Source organism: Dendropsophus ebraccatus, chromosome 12 (assembly GCF_027789765.1).
Source record: "Dendropsophus ebraccatus isolate aDenEbr1 chromosome 12, aDenEbr1.pat, whole genome shotgun sequence".
Lineage (NCBI taxonomy): Eukaryota > Metazoa > Chordata > Amphibia > Anura > Hylidae > Dendropsophus > Dendropsophus ebraccatus.
This window is the reverse complement of record NC_091465.1, coordinates 20,520,850-20,539,607: the sequence shown is the minus strand read 5'-3', so window position 1 is coordinate 20,539,607 and position 18,758 is coordinate 20,520,850. Positions and strand designations below refer to the sequence as shown.

The 18,758-nt window shown below is 45.0% G+C and overlaps 1 protein-coding gene across 3 annotated transcripts in view; it reads left to right on the top strand.

Annotated features, from left to right (window-relative positions):
• The window catches only part of GRAMD1B (GRAM domain containing 1B), a 159,786-nt gene that overhangs the window by 134,413 nt on the left and 6,615 nt on the right, over nt 1–18,758 (top strand). For all 3 annotated transcript variants that reach the window (XM_069948857.1, XM_069948858.1, XM_069948859.1), the window contains 7 exons: nt 97–215; nt 785–927; nt 1,353–1,456; nt 13,203–13,406; nt 16,488–16,572; nt 17,527–17,634; nt 17,721–17,841. In XM_069948857.1, the coding sequence (XP_069804958.1) occupies nt 97–215; nt 785–927; nt 1,353–1,456; nt 13,203–13,406; nt 16,488–16,572; nt 17,527–17,634; nt 17,721–17,841 (884 nt within the window). The remainder of the gene's footprint in view (nt 1–96; nt 216–784; nt 928–1,352; nt 1,457–13,202; nt 13,407–16,487; nt 16,573–17,526; nt 17,635–17,720; nt 17,842–18,758) is intronic.

Sequence of the window (18,758 nt, the reverse complement as noted above, 5' to 3'; positions counted from 1 at the left end):
CGTTGGAGTGTGTAGTTCACGGCTGGAGATGAGAAGTACTGGCCTAAGGTTATATTCTACAAGGGAGGAGAGTGATTGTTTTTTCTTTATTAACAGAAGTTATATTCCATCCGTGGAAGAAGGAAGAAAATGGAAACCAGACGCGGGTTATCTTATACACCATCGCCCTGACGAATCCTCTGGCGCCAAAGTCGGCAACTGTAACGGAAACACAGGTGAGAAAGCCCTCTAGGTCAGTGTTTCCAATAAGACTGAGCCACAGGTTGGTGAATAGGCTGTTCTAGTGGGATGCGCTGAAGGCTATTAGGGCATGATGGGAATTGTAGTTGTGCAATGGGTTGGGAATATAATGCTCCAGTGGGATGCGATGCACTAAAGGTTCTCAGGGCATGATGGGAACCAGGGGCGTAACTAACGCTGTAGCAGCCATAGTCACTGCTACTTGAGCCGCCGCATCAGAGGGCCCAATCCTGCACTACTCCTGCCCAATTTGCAGTGTTGGTGGGCGAGTGGGCCTTGAGGGTGCTGCAAACGTTAAAGGTTATGACTATACCTGATGGGTTTGTGGTCAGTCGGGGGGGGGGGGGCCCAGCTGTGAGGCCCAGCCATTTCTAGGTACACCCCTGATGGGAACTGTAGTTGTGTAAAAGACAGAAAGCCACAAGTTGGGGAATTATGCTGTATATGGCTTACATCGATTTGCATCCGTATACCCCCCCCTACATACTGTCAGATATAAGGATTCTGTACTTGTAACAATCTTATATTCTGTCTTCTTTTTCAGACACTGTACAAAGCCAGTCAGGAAAGTGAATGTTACGTGATTGATGCAGAAGTCTTGACGCATGATATCCCGTATCATGATTACTTCTACACCATCAACCGCTACACACTCACCCGAGTCGCCCGGAACAAGAGCCGGTTAAGGTATAGCATGGCTATATTAGAGGTCTCGCATGTTTCCCTGTAGCCGCGTTCACATCATGTTTCAGGGCTCTTTCAGTATACTTGTGCTTAAAAAAAAATATTAATATAAATATATATATATATATATATATAATTTATTAATTTTTTTCTTGCACCGCTGTAGACTTTTATAGACCAAACTTGGACAACTAGTGGCTACATATGGTCTCTGGTTTTACTAGTACCATTGTGTTCAATAGAAAGTGTATATGTACGTGACCACATATACCAACTGACTACACAACATAGCCACTATTAGTCAATGGCTGGATGGCACGGTATGATTCAGAACACCTTTTTGATGATATTCTGAGTCTCGAGAAGTAGCTCATGTTATTGATCAGAAGATCACCTCATTGACCACCACTTTGTCCTTCCATTCATAGGATCTCAACCGAGCTCCGGTATAGAAAACAGCCGTGGGGGCTTGTCAAGACCTTTATTGAGAAAAACTTCTGGAGTGGCCTTGATGAATATTTTCATCATTTAGGTTAGTCTAATATCCTGTCATTCATTAAAGGAGAAGTCCGGCGAAAATTATTTTTTTATATGTTATTACTTATGGAAAGTTATACAATTTTCTAATGTACATTAATTATGGGAAATGCTCATATACTGCTATTTCCCTTAATTTAGTGTATCAGGAAGTGTTAGAATTATCTCTGAAGCAGTGACGTCACGACCAACGGTGTAATTCCTATGGAGTGTCCAGCAGGGGGCGCTCTATATATAGAAGTCAATGAGTACCATTGACTTCTATATATAGTGCGCCCCTGCTGGACACTCCATAGGAATTACAGTGTATGTAATGTAATGTAATGCACTGTACTGTTGTGACTTTATGAATACATTTATGGAATACTTTGGGGAGCAAGTGTCCTTGCTCCCCAAAGTATCCCATAAATGTATTCAATGAATACATTTGCAGGGCACCGAGCAGGGAGGGAGAGAGGTGCCATCTACCTCCCCCCCCCCCTTGCTCGGTGCTGGGAACATATACAAAGCACTACTCCCCCATTATCTGCAGATAATGGGGGAGTAGTACCTGTGCTATCCCTATCACCGCCCGCGCCGCCGCCGCCGGCGCCGCTCACACGGGCTGCTATTCATGCCCCCCGCCGCTCTCCCTCCTCCTCCTCCCGGCATCAAACTTACGATCGCGCCGCTGATTCCCCGCCGCCCGCGCCGCTCCTAACTACCCGCCCGCCCCGTTCCTGGCCGCCGCTCTCTGCTCATGCCGGCCGCGTCAGCCCACCCCCACCCCGGCCGGGAGCACGGCGCTTCCTGGTGTCCCCGGCCGGGGTGGGGGCGGGCTGACGCGGCCGGCATGAGCAGAGAGCGGCGGCCAGGAACGGGGCTAGCGAGCGAGCGGGCGGGTAGTTAGGAGCGGCGCGGGCGGCGGGGAAAGAGCGGCGCGATCGTAAGTTTGATGCCGGGAGGAGGAGGAGGGAGAGCGGCGGGGGGCATGAATAGCAGCCCGTGTGAGCGGCGCCGGCGGCGGCGGCGCGGGCGGTGATAGGGATAGCACAGGTACTACTCCCCCATTATCTGCAGATAATGGGGGAGTAGTGCTTTGTATATGTTCCCAGCACCGAGCAAGGGGGGGGGGAGGTAGATGGCACCTCTCTCCCTCCCTGCTCGGTGCCCTGCAAATGTATTCATTGAATACATTTATGGGATACTTTGGGGAGCAAGGACACTTGCTCCCCAAAGTATTCCATAAATGTATTCATAAAGTCACAACAGTACAGTGCATTACATTACATTACATACACTGTAATTCCTATGGAGTGTCCAGCAGGGGCGCACTATATATAGAAGTCAATGGTACTCATTGACTTCTATATATAGAGCGCCCCCTGCTGGACACTCCATAGGAATTACACCGTTGGTCGTGACGTCACTGCTTCAGAGATAATTCTAACACTTCCTGATACACTAAATTAAGGGAAATAGCAGTATATGAGCATTTCCCATAATTAATGTACATTAGAAAATTGTATAACTTTCCATAAGTAATAACATATAAAAAAATAATTTTCGCCGGACTTCTCCTTTAAATCACCCAGAACTCTGCTGGCTGTCAGTGTCTGGAAACATGAATGGTTTTGTTACGTTTGCCTTGAGCATGTCTTGTGTCTTTTCTTGGCTGGGTTCACACTGGTGTATTACTACCACAAGTCCTAGTCTGACCGTGAAGTTGTTGACCTGAACTCATGGCCGCCTAGTCAAAGTCATCAGATCCACAGTCAGACTGGGATTCAGGGCGAAAATACAGATACAAAAATGTCACGGCTGTGTGAAGCCAGGCCATGGGGTCTCTGTATTCATGAGCTGTGCACCTCCACCAGGAGAACATGATAAAACAGGGGCTTAGGCTCAGGATGTGAACAGTCAATGTCTCATGAGATCATGAAAAGGATTTGAGGAATCAGAATACAAAGTATATTAGAGAGTTGCAGATCTGTTCTTTATACAATGATTACGCTATATTTCTTAAAGGGATTTTGTAAGTGGTAATGAGCTGCTGGCATCCCTATATAAAGCATGGGAAGAGGGGTAATACATACCTAGGGTTATGGTCATGCTCACCACTATCACATGTGCCAAAGAGGCAGAGGCCTTATTCACATGTTCAGTGATTTTCAAGGTCCGTGGATGAAATCTGCTAGCTCTGTGATCACTGGAAAATTGTCAATAATGGCATTTGTTCTGCAACATGTGTCCGCCTTTTCCGCGCATCTGTTATAATAAAGTTAACATCACGTCCCTGCTTGTCACACATTTACAGTTACCATTTACAGATCTGGGGAATCCATGAAAAACACGGATTCCATTGATTTCTATGGGGGATCTGTGCCGTGATCTTGCACTCACAGGTGGCGTCGTCTTTGATCTGTGGCGTCATTTTCCTTTTCCTCTCCATCCGGTCCAGGCTTCCATGATGGTTTCTTGCAGCTACAATTCATCTCTTCTGAACCTGCCAGACAAACATCTCAGGCTCCGCACTTATCCAGCAACTTCCTTCCCCTTTCCCACCTATAAGGTCCCAAACTGAAGAATTCTGCTGCTTGGTGCAGTAAAGTATGCATGGTGTGACCTCCATTACACTGACATACAGGATGCTAGGAGAGCTGTGTGACCTCCATTACACTGACATACAGGATGCTGGGAGAGCTGTGTGACCTCCATTACACTGACATACAGGATGCTGGGGGAGCTGTGTGACCTCCATTACACTGCCATACAGGGTGCTGGGAGAGCTGTTTGACCTCCATTACACTAACATACAGGATGCTGGGGGAGCTGTGTGACCTCCATTACACTGCCATACAGGGTGCTGGGAGAGCTGTGTGACCTTCATTACACTGCCATACAGGGTGCTGGGAGAGCTGTGTCACCTCCATTATACACTGACATACAGGATGCTGGGAAAGCGGTGTTACCTCCATTACGTTGCCATACAGGATGCTGGGAAAGCTGGGTAACCTCCATTACACTGCCATACAGGATGCTGAGAAAGCTGGGTCACCTCCATTACACTGCCATACAGGATGCTGGAAAAGCTGGGTCACCTCCATTACACTGATATACAGGATGCTGGGAAAGCTGGGTCACCTCCATTACACTGCCATAAAGGATGCTGGGAAAGCTGGGTCACCTCCATTATACTGACACAGGATGCTGAGAAAGCTGGGTCACCTCCAATATACTGACATAAAGGATGCTGGGTGACCGCCATTATACTGACATACATGATGCTGGGAAAGCTGGGTGATCTGTGGTGCCGGGGGTGGGGCTTATCATCAAGGGGGGTGGGGCTTATTGCGGCTGGGGGCGCAGAATTATCTGGACATATCGGGCTCCCTCTGGGCAGGATTCACCCCACCCCCTCCTCATAAGCCCCCATCAGCAACTCACCCTGCTCTTCACCGCTCCTCCTCTTGGTGAGTCCTCCCCTTCTGGCTTCCAGTGCAGGCAGCCAGCCTGTAATACAGAGGCCGCCTGCACAGGAAGCCTCTGTGTCTGTGCCCCTGCACTGTTCCCTTTAGTAGTGCGTGCGTCTTAAAGGCGCACACACAGCTAAAGGTTTGCCAGGCAATCTGGAACTTAGATTCCAGATCCCCGGGCAAGCCCTTTTTAGTATTATTATTATTATTATTATTATTAATTTATAGAGCGCCCTTAATTCCAGAGCGCTATACAATAGATAGGGGTAATGAGCAGAAACAACACAAGATCAAAACACATTACATGAAGGCAAATGGCAGACTGGTACATGGGGAAGAGGACCCTGCCCGCGAGGGCTTACAATCTATGATGCGGGGGGTGCGTGCCGGGTACTGTCGGGCACCGCAGGGCGCCCCCTAGCTGTGGGCGCCCCGTGCGGTGGCCCGGCTCGCCCGGCACTAGAAACGGCCCTTGTTTGAATAGCCCAATAGAAAGCACAGGGCTATAAAATTATAACGGGCAACTTCATAGGATGTATGAATAAGGCCAAAGGGGTTATCCAAGCCTAGAAGAACATGGCCACTTTCTTTCAGAAACAGCACTACCAGTCTCCAGTTTGGTTGCAGGTTTTGCAGCTCTGTTCCATTGAAGTGAATGGAGCTTAATTACAAAACCACACCTGACCTGGAGACAAGATGCTGGTTTTGGAAGAAGGTGGCCATGTTTTTCTAATCCTGGATAATCCTTTTAATTCTAAGCAATGTCGATGTCTGGGACACTAAAAGACTATAGAATTCATTATACTGTGCCTCTTTAGGATGATGCAGGACCCTCTGTACAGTCCTGCAATATCCAGTCCCTCTCTGTGGCCTCAGATGAGACGGGGCTGTCAGATCCTGACATAGAACAGCACGTGAAGCATTCACATCAGTTCATGTCCAGCTACAGCTCTTGCCAGATTTCTGCTGCTGCTAAACATTAACCTTTTCTCACCCACATGAGCGGGGGATCACGTGACGGCATGACGTAGAGACGGCCGCCGTTCCCTGGCCGCGCCCCTCCCCCCCCGCTGCTCACCGCCCTGTGCCCGGCCAGGGGGACTCGGATGCCGTGCTGGCCCGGCCTATTGTGGGACCTTGCTGCTGCGGCCGGCTGCCGTTCTGGCGGCGGGATCCGGCTCCGGCACTGATGATGGAGGAGACAGTCGAGGTGGGGTCACGTGGGAGCCTGTGCTGCAGACGAGGCGGAGAGTGGGAGGTTCGCTCTCCCGTACGGCCCCCACTGCAGCGTGACATAAAACTCCCGGCGCCATGCACTCTGGGGAGACGCCGGGTCCACAGAGGCTACACGTGTGGGACCTGCTACTGCCGAGTGCGGAGAATCGGCCGCGGATTGCACCGGAGTGGTGAGGTGTCTCTTGCAAGACAGCATGTCTCCCCCTCTCTACTTGTTATCTTCGTCTTGGCTGGGCAATGTTAAATGTGCCTAATTCATGGCAAGACTTACTGTTTTTTTTCACACTTGAAGAAATGGAGGGTCTCTTGACTGTGATTTTTGATTGCAGGAGCTTGCTGGGCTGTGGAAGCATTATTTTAGAGGATGCATGTAGAGACTGCCTATTTGCACTAAAAGAACCAGGAGCCTCCTGAACCTGCTTGAAATCTCTGCCATTAAAGAAAGGAAAAGGAGGCCTGCGGTGTGCTAAAATTCTCCTCCTGCATTCCTCGGACAGGTTATCCTTATAAATAACAGCCTTGCAATGTTATGGACTGGCTTGAAACTGTCTCTGCTAGCTGCGTCCCTATTTTACCACATATAAGCATGTAATTACGTATGACTTGAGGTGAAGTGCAGCAATATTTTCGAGCCTGGAGATTGCCCGGGAAATATAATGCCATTTAAGAAAGGGAAGGGAGGCTTGATATATGCCAAAATATTGATGACCCTTTACTGCTAAACCCCCCCCTGTACTCTGCATGTGCGCTATACTCTTTCTCTTGACCTTTTACAGGAAGGGAGGGCTATATTGTTTATGCATGCTTGGTCACAAGTGATGCTGAAGTCCGGAGACTGTTTGGGGGAAAAATATAATTCCATCTGTGAAAGGGAAGGGAACTAGTTATATGTTAAAATAACTGTGCCTTCTTACAGCCAAATCCCCCCCTATACTTTGTATTGCTGAGCCACTATTTACCATGCATAAAGCATCAAATTATGTATGAATTGAGGTGAAATGCAGTAACATTCTGGATCTTGGAGTCTGCCTGGAAAATATAACGTCTTTCTAGAAAGGGAAGGGAGGCTTGACATAGGCTAAAATATCGGTGTCCCCTTACAACTAAATCCCCACCCTGTATTTTGTATGTATGTTACACTCTAATCCTCGGCCTTTAACAGAAAGGGGGGGCTATATTGTCTATGCATGTATGGTTACAGGTGATGTTTAAGCCTTGAGACTGTCTGGGGGAAAAATATAACTCTATCTGTGAAAAGGAAGGGTACCTGTTATACGTTAAAATATTTGTGTCTCCTCACAGCTAATCCCCCTATGCTCTGTATGTGTATGCTATATCCTGCTTTACGGGAAGGGGGGCTATTATTCGCTACATCTGGTTACAGGGGACGCCGGATTGGGTAACCTGGAATGCCAGTTAAAAGCAATAATAGGAAATCGGGAGGTAATTCCTCCTCTGATGCTAGCTCTAAGATGGAAAAATATCTAAAATCCCCCTCTCTGCCTAGCAAGACTAGGGCCCAGAAAGGTCAGGAGGGTCAAAAATCTAGATCCGAAGCGGTAGAAGAAGAGGGGGGTGGGGCTGAGGGGGAGCACTCTCCGATGTTAGAACAAATACTTACTGAGGTACAGAAATGCAATACAGGGTTAGTGGATGTAAAGGAGCAGATTGGTGGCCTCGCAGTGGAGTCCTCCCTTATCCGGGATGATCTAAATAAAATAAGAGATCGAGTACTGGGAATGGAGAGAGCTGTACCGGGGTTAGAAAATCAAATGAAGGAGGTACTATGTAAACTAAATACTCTATCCAAGGACAACTCAATACTCCAGGATAAAATTACAGAGTTAGAAGATAGATCTAGGAGGTCCAACATCCGCTTGCTCGGGTTTCCAGAGGGTATAGAGGGATCCCAGCCGGAACAGTTTATTTTTGGGTGGTTAAGAGAGACAGTAGGGGCTGATAACCTCTCGACCCACTTCAATGTAGAAAGAGCCCACCGAGTTCCGGGAAAAGTTCCTCCTCCAGGGGCCCCACCGCGTACCCTTCTAATTAAGATTTTGCTATCCAGAGATCGGGATATTATACTAAGGAAGATGAGGGAAATGAGGGAGATACTTTTTAATGGTCAGAAGATAGCAGCATACCCGGACTTCTCAAAAGTAACACAAAAGAAGAGAGAAACCTTTAGGGAAGTAAAACGACGGTTACACAATGCTAAAATTCAATTCTCCCTGCTGTTTCCCTCAAGGTTAAGACTCACCTATAATGGGAAAGTTTATTTCTTTCAAACAGCTCAAGAGGCCTTCGATTGGCTAGATAGGGAAGGAATTTAAAGTGGAAATTGGAGTGTGATAAATCACTTTTGTACTATGCAGGCCATGTATTTAGGATCATATATGGGTAGTGGAGGGGGGGAGGGGGCCCCGGGGAATTCTGTGAAGGCTTAGGGATTGGTCAATATGGCTGGTCATTGGTGGGGAAAGGGACCAGGGGAGGGGGGGATGAGGGTGGGGAGGGCTTCGGGGGGGGAGCTGAGGAGAGGAGTGGGAATGGTTTTTTTTTTTTTTTTTTTTTTTTTTTTTTTTTTTTTTTTCTCTCTCGATAATTGGTGATGGCTACAAGGCTTCTTACATGGAATATTAGGGGCCTGGGGGAGCGTACTAAGCTCTTGGCAGTTTTTGACTGCATAAGCCATTATTTGCCAGCCATAATCTGCCTTCTGGAAACCCATTTCACTTCAGAGACCAGTCATAAAGTTCATAGACAATGGGCATCCGATATAATTCACTCTTACGGCACGAATTACTCAGCCGGGGTATCGATACTTATACACAGACAAATTAAGTTTTCAGAAAAGGGGAGGAAAGTAGACGATAGGGGCAGATTTATATTTTTATATGGGAATCTAGAGGGCAGTGAAGTGGTAATGGCATTTGTTTACATCCCTCCCCCATTCTCTTATGAGGTCCTGATTAAGTTGGTTCAATATTTGCAGGACAAGCCTAATGTGTTATTGTATATTAGTGGGGACATGAATATGGTTATGGATCCTGAATTGGATAGGAGGAATAGGGGTTCTCCGACTACCCCCCGGCTCACCCCGCTTGCTAAGTTTGCTCGTGAGGTTGGCTGGGTGGATACTTGGAGATCCCTATATGGGGAAAAGAGGGCCTTTTCCTGTTTCAGTGCCTCACACAAATCAGCTTCACGAATAGATTTAATGCTTTGTAATGAAGTAGCTCTAGCTAAGGTTAAGTCTATGTCGTACATGGGGAAAACTATATCCGACCATACACCAGTAATGGTATTATTAAGATGGAATAAAAATGATATTTCTGGGGAAAGAACGTTTCGTGTCAATCCTCATTGGTTGACAATTATTGACGCTGAGAGCAGGATTGGCGACGAGATAAAATTGTTTTGGGAGATCAATAAGGGCTCTGCTTCAACCCAAATTGTTTGGGATACGTTAAAAGCCTATATTAGGGGACTAATGTATAAGGAAATTTCGATCTGTAAGCGGAAATTTAGAAGTAGGGAAAAAGAACTGGAGGATCGAGCAACTGCCCTCCTGCAGGAATTTCATCGTGACTCCTCTGATGAAAACTTGCGGCTCCTCAGGGAGGCTCAGGATTCTCACGCCCTGTTCCTCCTTGAGAAGGCGGAACAAAAATTTTTTTTTCGCGAGCAGAAAAGGTTTATAGTGGCAGGTAAGCCTAGTAAGATTCTCGCTGATATCGTGAAAGCACAAGATCCTAGGAAAAGAATAGAGGCTATTAAGGGACATTCTGGGGAGATTATTAGAGAGGAGCATGGTATAAGGAGGATATTTAGGGAATTTTATAGTAAATTATATTCCTCGGAGGGGGATGCGCCTGAGGATCGGCTCAACCAGTTCTTTAGTGGAGTGAACTTACCAACTGTCACAGTAGAACAGAGAGCAAGCCTAGATAGAGAGATTTCCTTAAGTGAGTTACAAAAAGCTTTAAACTCTATGCCCAATGGTTCTGCTTCTGGACCAGACGGGATTCCAATGGAATTTTATAAAAAATATGGAGGGGTCTTGTCGCCAATCCTGCTCGAAGTGTTTTATGAATCCTGCTTAGCTGGCAATCTCCCACAGTCTATGTTGGAGGCCACAATAGTTATCTTCCCCAAAAAAGATAAAGATAATACTGAACTCGACTCATATCGTCCTATCTCATTGCTAAATTCGGATATTAAGTTATTCTCTAAAATTATAGCACTCAGGTTAAAAGAGGTAGTTGGTTTATTGGTTAATGAAGATCAAAATGGATTTATTCCACAGAGATCCACCTTCACGAACATTGAACGAGTTTTCGCGGATGTTCAGGTTGCTGGAGATGATCCCCACTCTATCCTGTCGCTTGATGCCACCAAGGCCTTTGACAGGGTAGAGTGGGGATATCTGTGGAAGGCTCTCGGGGCCTTTGGCCTCGGACAAAATATAGTAGCCTGGATTAGGATGATGTACGACTCACCCAGGGCGAGAATATGTATAAATGGGGGCATGACGGAATGGTTTACCCTCTCTAGAGGTACCAGACAGGGGTGCCCTCTATCCCCGACCCTCTATGCTCTGTATATAGAGCCCTTAGCTACAGCTATAAGACAAGATCCATTTATAAAAGGTTTTGGCCTGAAGTCGGATTTAGGTAAAATAATTCTGTATGCTGACGACATGCTTGTCATGGTGCAGAACCCAAATAGGGCAATTCCTAGAGTAATGGAATGTCTTGAGCGATTTGGAGAAATCTCAGGGCTTCGGGTAAATTGGAGCAAGTCTGCGTGTCTCCCGATCGGTCAAGAAGAAATCCACCCAGATTTTGGTCTTATGAAGTTAAATAAAGAGGATAGCATTAAATACCTGGGGATTAATATTTCATCCGACCCTAGAAGATATATTGAGCTAAATGTCAAACCCTTAATCAAAAGACTGGAAAAGAAAATAGATATTTGGTTGAGATTACCCCTTGCTCAAGTGGATCGTATCGCACTTATTAAGTTAATAATACAACCTCAGATAGTATATGTATTGCGCTCTGCCCCTGTCTGGGTCCCTAATAAATGGTTCACATACATAGAAGTACAACTGAATCGCCTCATTTGGGGAAGAAAGCGTGTGCGGATCAAATATGAACATCTTATAATAGGGGAAAAAGAGGGAGGGCTCTCATTGCCGGATTTCAAGTTATATTTTTTTGCACTGCACTTACAAAATATTCAGAGGAATAGGGATACACTTTTAGGGAAGTTTATTCTAGGATTAAACAGTAGATGTGGTAAGCACCTCCTCAATATTCTAGAGGCTGGTGCGAATAGTAATAAAGATTTCACATATTTGCACTTATGGAGTAAAGTCTGGAATAGTACTAAGAAATTGTGTCATATAACGGGTAGTACGCAATTCACACCGTTATGGGGAAATCCTGAATTAGGTGAGCTAGATAAAATAGAAACAAGCTTTTGGGTCTCTAGAGGAATCACAGTATTGGATCAAGTTTTTGAAGGAGGGAAGTTACTGAGTTTTGATCTATTAGCACAAAAATATCAGCTAGATCAGCGAGGTGTAATATATTATAGACAGTTAGCACATGCAGTTAAGTTCACTCAAGATCAGGGGATATTTAAGACACAATCACATGAGATCTTTGCACACATTTTGACACTCAAAGGGAATAGAAAAGGAGAGTTGGGAAGACTGTATAAGTCGATTATTAGAATTAGTACTGAGAATAAACATATGGCTTGTAAGCTAAAATGGGAGCGCGAGATAGGTGTTATCACACAGGGTGAATGGGACAATATTTTCAAAATGGCTAGTATAGCCACTATTAATAAGAATCATAAACTTATACAATGGAAGATACTCAGGAGATTGCATTATTCTCCACAGTTTCTTAAATTAATTAATAAACGTACAGATGCAATATGTAGTAAATGTGGCTGGCATGACGCTTCTAATCTTCACCTATTATGGGAGTGTAAGGTGATACAGGATTACTGGCAAAAGGTAGTTACCAAAATAGAAGGGCAAATAAAAGTAAAGATTCCATATAATCCACTATGCATAATATTAGGCTGTACAGTGCAAATATCGGAGCATCAAATATTAATAGCTAAATTGTTACTTATTGCGCGGGTAATCTTGATGAGGCACTGGGTGGATACAGAAGAGCCCCCTATGCTCGAGTGGCTATACTTGGTAAATAAAATCAGGTGCTTTGAAAAGATCTACTATGCAAGTAATGAAAAGGGGAAAAAACGCTTTGGCAACATATGGAGCTTATGGTAAATGTGGTCGAAGTCATCATTGGCAACACAATAGATTTTTTTTTTTTTTTTTTTTTTTTTTTTTTTTTTTTTATTCCCGTTCCCCCTCCTGCTTACTTCTCTTTCCTCTCGGGGTCCTCAGCTGGGTGGGGGGCGGGGGGTGGGGGTTGGGGTGGGGGATGGCTGGGGTAGGGATTGGGGTATATTAAGTAATGTGTTTCCTATTCTGCATATCATCTCCGTACTCTCTGGAGCTCTGGAGTATGGTTCTTTATGGAAAATGATAATGAGTAGCAAGGTTGATAAGGATGCTTTATTTTGTATATGCGTATGGTGAAACCGTTACATGTACTGGATTTATCCTTGTGTGAAATTGTATTGTATATATCAGCAGGAACTCGGGTTGTGCCGGTCCCTGCTTTATATGTAAAACCTGTTCTCGAATATGGGAAAAATTTAATAAAGACTATTTTAAAAGTGAAAACATTAACCTTTTCTACTAATGCTGTCCTTTTCATTATGTGAAGTATTCCATATGCTTTCTTTTTATATAGTAATAATAATAGGGCGGACTAGATAGATCAGGTGGGCTTTTTCTGCTGACAATCTTCTGTGTTTGTTATAATTCCTTCTGAATTGCATGACACTAGCATTCAATGTGCCGTCAATGTAGGATCTTGGGAGTCTCTGAGTATAGGAAGCATAAATGTAGCACATGTCGGTGTGTATACTGATGATTGCGTTATTATATTTTAGAGAATGAACTGACCAAAGCAGAGACTGCTTACCTATCTGATCTACACCGACAGTCCCCCAAAGAAAAGAGCACCAAGATCGCCTCTACACGCCGCAGGAAGCGTCCTCATACTCACATGCGAATCCCTCATTTACAGGAAGTGCTCAGCCCGGTCACCACTCCCACGGATGAGGAGAGGCAGCATCGTGTCCGACATGTAGCAGGTCAGAGGAAGCAAAGTCATCTCTATAGTTCACCCCCAGAAATGTCCTGTAAAGTCTCTGCCATCACTTTAACAGTCAAAGAAAGTGTTTGCCCAAACCCAAGTTATGTAATAGATGTAAACAAAAAAATGCACATAAAGCCATATATATATATATAATGCCAGAGAATTTTTTTTTTCAATTCCTTGCAATTTTTTTTTCCAATTTTCACTTATAGGAATTATTATTATTATTATTGTTATTATTGTTATTATTATTATATTATTAATTTTATTAATTTTATTTTTTTTACAACTATCAAAGAATCCCTTTAAGGCCCTGATCACACAGCAGAAGTTTATTTTAGCTCACAATACACATGAATTTCACACTGTATTCCAGTTGAATACCAGTCTACATCATGTATTTATTGGGTCCCACACTGTAGTTTGTACAGTGCATATTTTTCCAGGTTGGATTTGAAAATTTATATGCAGAAAAAATGCAATTCCGCATAGACTCCCCCTTCACAGCACTATAATATACCTGAGATTTCGTCCATAGAGTTTTATGTGAACGTGCCCTAAGCTATGCGTCACCATTTTCCGGATCTCTGTTTATAGTGAATGGAAACATTCTTAATTACATCCAGAGGCTAAAGACCCCCTGTCCCAATCATGTCCAGATGACACGTGTGCAGAGCCCAGTATAAAGGAGGGCTTCGCTATCACATTACATAGATCTCTGGTCTCTGGATGTAAAAGTGAGTCTTAATAGTAAGGAGACATCTGGACCGGCAGATAAATTACAAACACGGGGAGATTTATCAAACATGGTGTAAAGTGAAACTGGCTCAGTTGCCCCTAGCAACCAATCAGATTCCACCTTTCATTTTCCAAAGAGTCTGTGAGGAATGAAAGGTGGAATCTGATTGGTTGCTAGGGGCAACAGAGCCAGTTTCACTTTACACCATGTTTGATAAATCTCCCCCTAAATGTATAGTGGACGGTTGCAGATTGGTCATTCATTCTATAAATAAGGAGAATCTGCCAGCTGTAAGCCGAGCTCTGACAGTCAATCGGGCCGGGTCAGGGATAGGAGGGGGAGCAAGGAGACTTTCCAGCCCTCTGTACTTCAGCTTTACACTTTGTATTGGAGAATAATAGCATTTTCTACGTTCTGGAGGCACAGACAGACCCACTTCTTTAATAAAGTTATATTAGTTTGTAATACAATATTAATATTATTATTATAATAAAATGTATAGTTTTTTTTATTTGTATATGTTTTTCCAGTGACACAGCCCCTCTGCTGCCACCACCATTTGTGTCGGGGACTGCACAGCTCTAAGCCCCACAGTTCCCAATCTCCTGCTCTGTTCTAGAACTAAACAGAAAAAGATGCGTCCCCCCCCCCCCCCCCCCCATGTACTTTATATTCTTATATACAGGGGGAAAAGGCGCCCGGCAGCCTCTGCAGAGGTAGTGATGATTGCTATTTCCTCCCGGTATGGTGTCAGGCAGCCTCTTCCCCCTGTGTACGGTATATATGGATTTACAGTACGGGTGAAATGAACCTGCTTTGTTTAGCACTCCGCAGCAGCACTAGAACATAACAGGAGATCAGGAACAGCGAGGCTAAGAGCCCTGCAGTTCCCAACACAAATGGTGGTGGCAGCAGAGGGGCTGTGTCTCCCCTTAGTACTGTGTATATTAGTACATACATATAACTTTTTTTATTTAAATAAAGTTATATTACAAAACAATATAACTGTATTTAAAGCAATCTATTAAAAAAAAAAATTCTCTCCGGAGTAACCCTTTAACTTTCCTCGTGGCTTAACATATCCCAATGACCTCGGGGTGGGGAACACGATCCTGCAATATGATGATTGTTACATGTGGCCACCCGGTGGTTGTGATGTGCATTGCGGCCTGCCTAACATAATCAGTATTATGAAAAAGTGGAATATTTAAAGAAACTTACAGAAAGATGAGGGGTGGACATAGCTGTCTGCAGCATCATAACCTCTAGCATCATGCCAGGATGACTTTTCATATACTTTTCTATCCATATACACATTTACAATGGTTTGGAGAGTCCAGTAATCCAACAAGGGGGTATGCTGGATTATCAGACATTAGGTAGAATCTGCTCAGTCATTCAGGTCTCAGGAGACTTTCTGCCGCTGTTTATCACCACTTGCTCTGAGAACATGGGAACATTTGCAGGAGGTCTGGTAAGACGGGAAATGTTCCCTTCTGTGGAAGCCATTACTACTTATATTTAATCTGACCTGCGTCAGGCTGAAGCATTGTTTATCAGACCTGACTGGGTGCGAGGTGTGTCCAGTATCGACAGCATTGTTCTCTCTGGTCACCGTGTAATCACTCTGCTAAATCGTTTCACAAGTGACAGCTGGAGTGGAAATTTACAAGTACATTTGCCGACCACAACGATTGCATTGATCCATACGTGAATAGTGTTTGCTTTATGGATGATGTCACGTCTAGGTGCAGCATTGTGACCTTTTTATAATGTTCATTGTTACAGCTGTTGCAAAACTAGACCTGGGAGGGGACTTGTGGTTTTGCAATAGTTGTTAGCTGAAGATTGTCAGAACATGATGATGGGTTTTGCAGTTTTGCCACGGCTGGAGGACTCCAGGTTTTAGGGTGGTGGTGGTGGGGGGGTCATTTCAGTTTGTAATCTTGATATTCTACCATTTGGTATATACAGCTCCTGTACAATACTAGGTTATTCAGCTTCTGCTCTAAGTGTTGTCTGTACACCATGATATTCCTGCACCGTATAGCTGTCTTATATGGAGAGAAGTCCAGCTACAGTCCGCTCCAGACATCCCAAATAACATAGTCATCTCCATATGAGAGGGGGAGGAAACCCAGGCGAGAGTTCACTGACATAAGGGAGAGCGGCACAGGAAACATCAGCCAGACACCAGGCTCTGCACAATAGGTTTCACATGTGTTTGGGTAGAGGCATTTGTATAATCACAGGTCAGATAAAGTGAGTTATAATCCGCATCATTGTACATGTTGGGTTGGGTTTCACTCTTGTAAAGTTTGGCTTTGTTTCTTCTAGGTTCCACTCAGACGAGGCATGTTCCTGAGGAAAAGCAGAGTCATCTGCAGAGCATCTCCAAACTCCTGCTGGTGATCAGCTGCGTGTATGTATCCCGTGCATAGTGTTCATAGGGTTAATATCCTCACTTCTGTATTCTGTAGAACTTTTCAAGTCAAATGTTCGTTGTGGGAAAACCATTTACTCAAAGTAGTTATCCCAAGATTAAAATATATCCGCTACACGGAATGCTTGATAAGTATCTGATCGGTGAGAGTCCACTGGGACCCCTATTAATCCCTAGAACAGAGACACCTTGTTCACTAAGTGAATGGAGCAGCAGCATGCATACCTGACCCCTACTCTATTCACTCTCTCTATCTGGCTGTCATTGATTGCAGAGAACTGTCTTTGGCAGGCCCAAAGCACTGCTGGTTCACCCTCCTAAAATAAGACACTACTCAACTAACTAGCCTAAAGTAAGGCATCCCTCTAAAAATAAGGCACCCCTACTCTAAACTAGGGCTTCCCCTTAAAGTAAGGCGCCCCTCGAAAGTAAGGCCACCCGTCGCCACCCAGGACTCGTCTAATTACTTCGTGGACCATCACAGCCAGCGCCTCAGGCAAAATGATCCATGGCCCCAACGTCCTCTGCACGTCCCGCCGTGCGCATGATGCACGTCTCGCCGTACGCTTGATGCACGTCCCCCATGTGCCACTGCATGCCCGACACACGTCCCCCTGGCACATCCTGCTGCTGATGCACTCTTGGTCCCGCTGCTGATGCGCTCCTGCTTAAGCAAGGATATGAGTATTCCGGGGAGGTTGTTGGGATGTTGTAGATTTGTATCAGCGGGAGAGCCCCTGGTTGGGGAACACTGCTGTACTTCTGGGTATGGTCAGCTATACAGGGGGCTGGCACTGTTGCTTAGGGGCTATAATACACAGTATACTCTATATACTCACACAGTGGAGCCCTAGTTAGATCTACTCGTATTACCATGAGCAGTTATAAAGCGTGGACTCCATTCACCTGACCTTGTCCCTTCTGGTTCTGCAGTCTGGTGCTGTTGGTCATGCTGAACATGATGCTGTTTTACAAGCTGTGGGTATTGGAGTACAGCACGCAAGCACTTACCACGTGGCAGGGCCTCCGAATACAGGAAAGGTACTTCCGTCAACAACAGCTCTGAAAACAATTGCAATCTTAGGGTATTCCTGTTTTTTTAACATGACTTTTCTTATTTAATCCAGTTCAGTCCCACAGTCACAAGCCGAATGGACTCAACTATTAGAGACCCAGCAGAAACACCACGATTCTGAACTGCAGAAGTGGAGGCAGATCATCAAGTCATCAGTAATGCTGCTGGACCAGGTATCCCAATGCTCCTCCACAATCCACAGCCCTAAACCCTCAGTGATGAAGGCCCACAATGCATTACAGTACGAGATAATCTTCTGTTCCCTGTTATCAGCCCTTTCAAGCTTGGGACAGGCAGAAAGCGGGGACATCCTAAGAGGTGCTGAGAACTCCGCACACTTGTATATTATAGCGGCATGTTATATGGCTGCTGTACTGTTAAACTGCCCATACCTATATGGTAGCTGTCGACTGAGAATTCATATATTCTAAATAGAGAGAGGGGGATAAGCACCTGCCAGACTTCTCAGGTGACGGCTTATCACCCCCAGAACAAAAGGCTTGAGCAGCTTTAAATACAATATGTCAGATCCTTCTTCCCTGGCTTCATCTGTAGGGGGAGAGTTGGGCCACCATACATGTCAGATGGGCAACCAGTCCTGCCAGAATCATCCGGCATGGCCAACACATGTATGGGGGGCCGTTAAGAAGCAGTGTACTTTTAAGAGAAGTTTAGGCCAAGCCGCTGTTGGTGACGATAGAAGAAAGGTTATCAGTCTGGCTCATCACTGACTGATGTAATGTCAGATCACACTGACACACTATCTCTGCCTGGGATGATAGGGTCAAAGTTAACATTTCCAAACTTCTTTTACCAACTTTATTTGATAGCAAGATGGAGAATTGTAAGATAGAGCTATGGAGATGCTGCGGCCTATTGGAATATCAGACTAGTGCAAAGTCTCCCTGTCTATGAAACCTATATCACAGTGTAAACAATCTAAGAATTCTTTGCATTAGTCGGGCTTCCCTATGTGTACAGCCAAATCCATTAAAGTGCCACATAGGGCCCTGTGCATTTGATAAATGGACCCCTGGACCCCCATGTACCTAGTGGGGGCTAACAGTCTGCCATTGTGGCCTCTATTTGG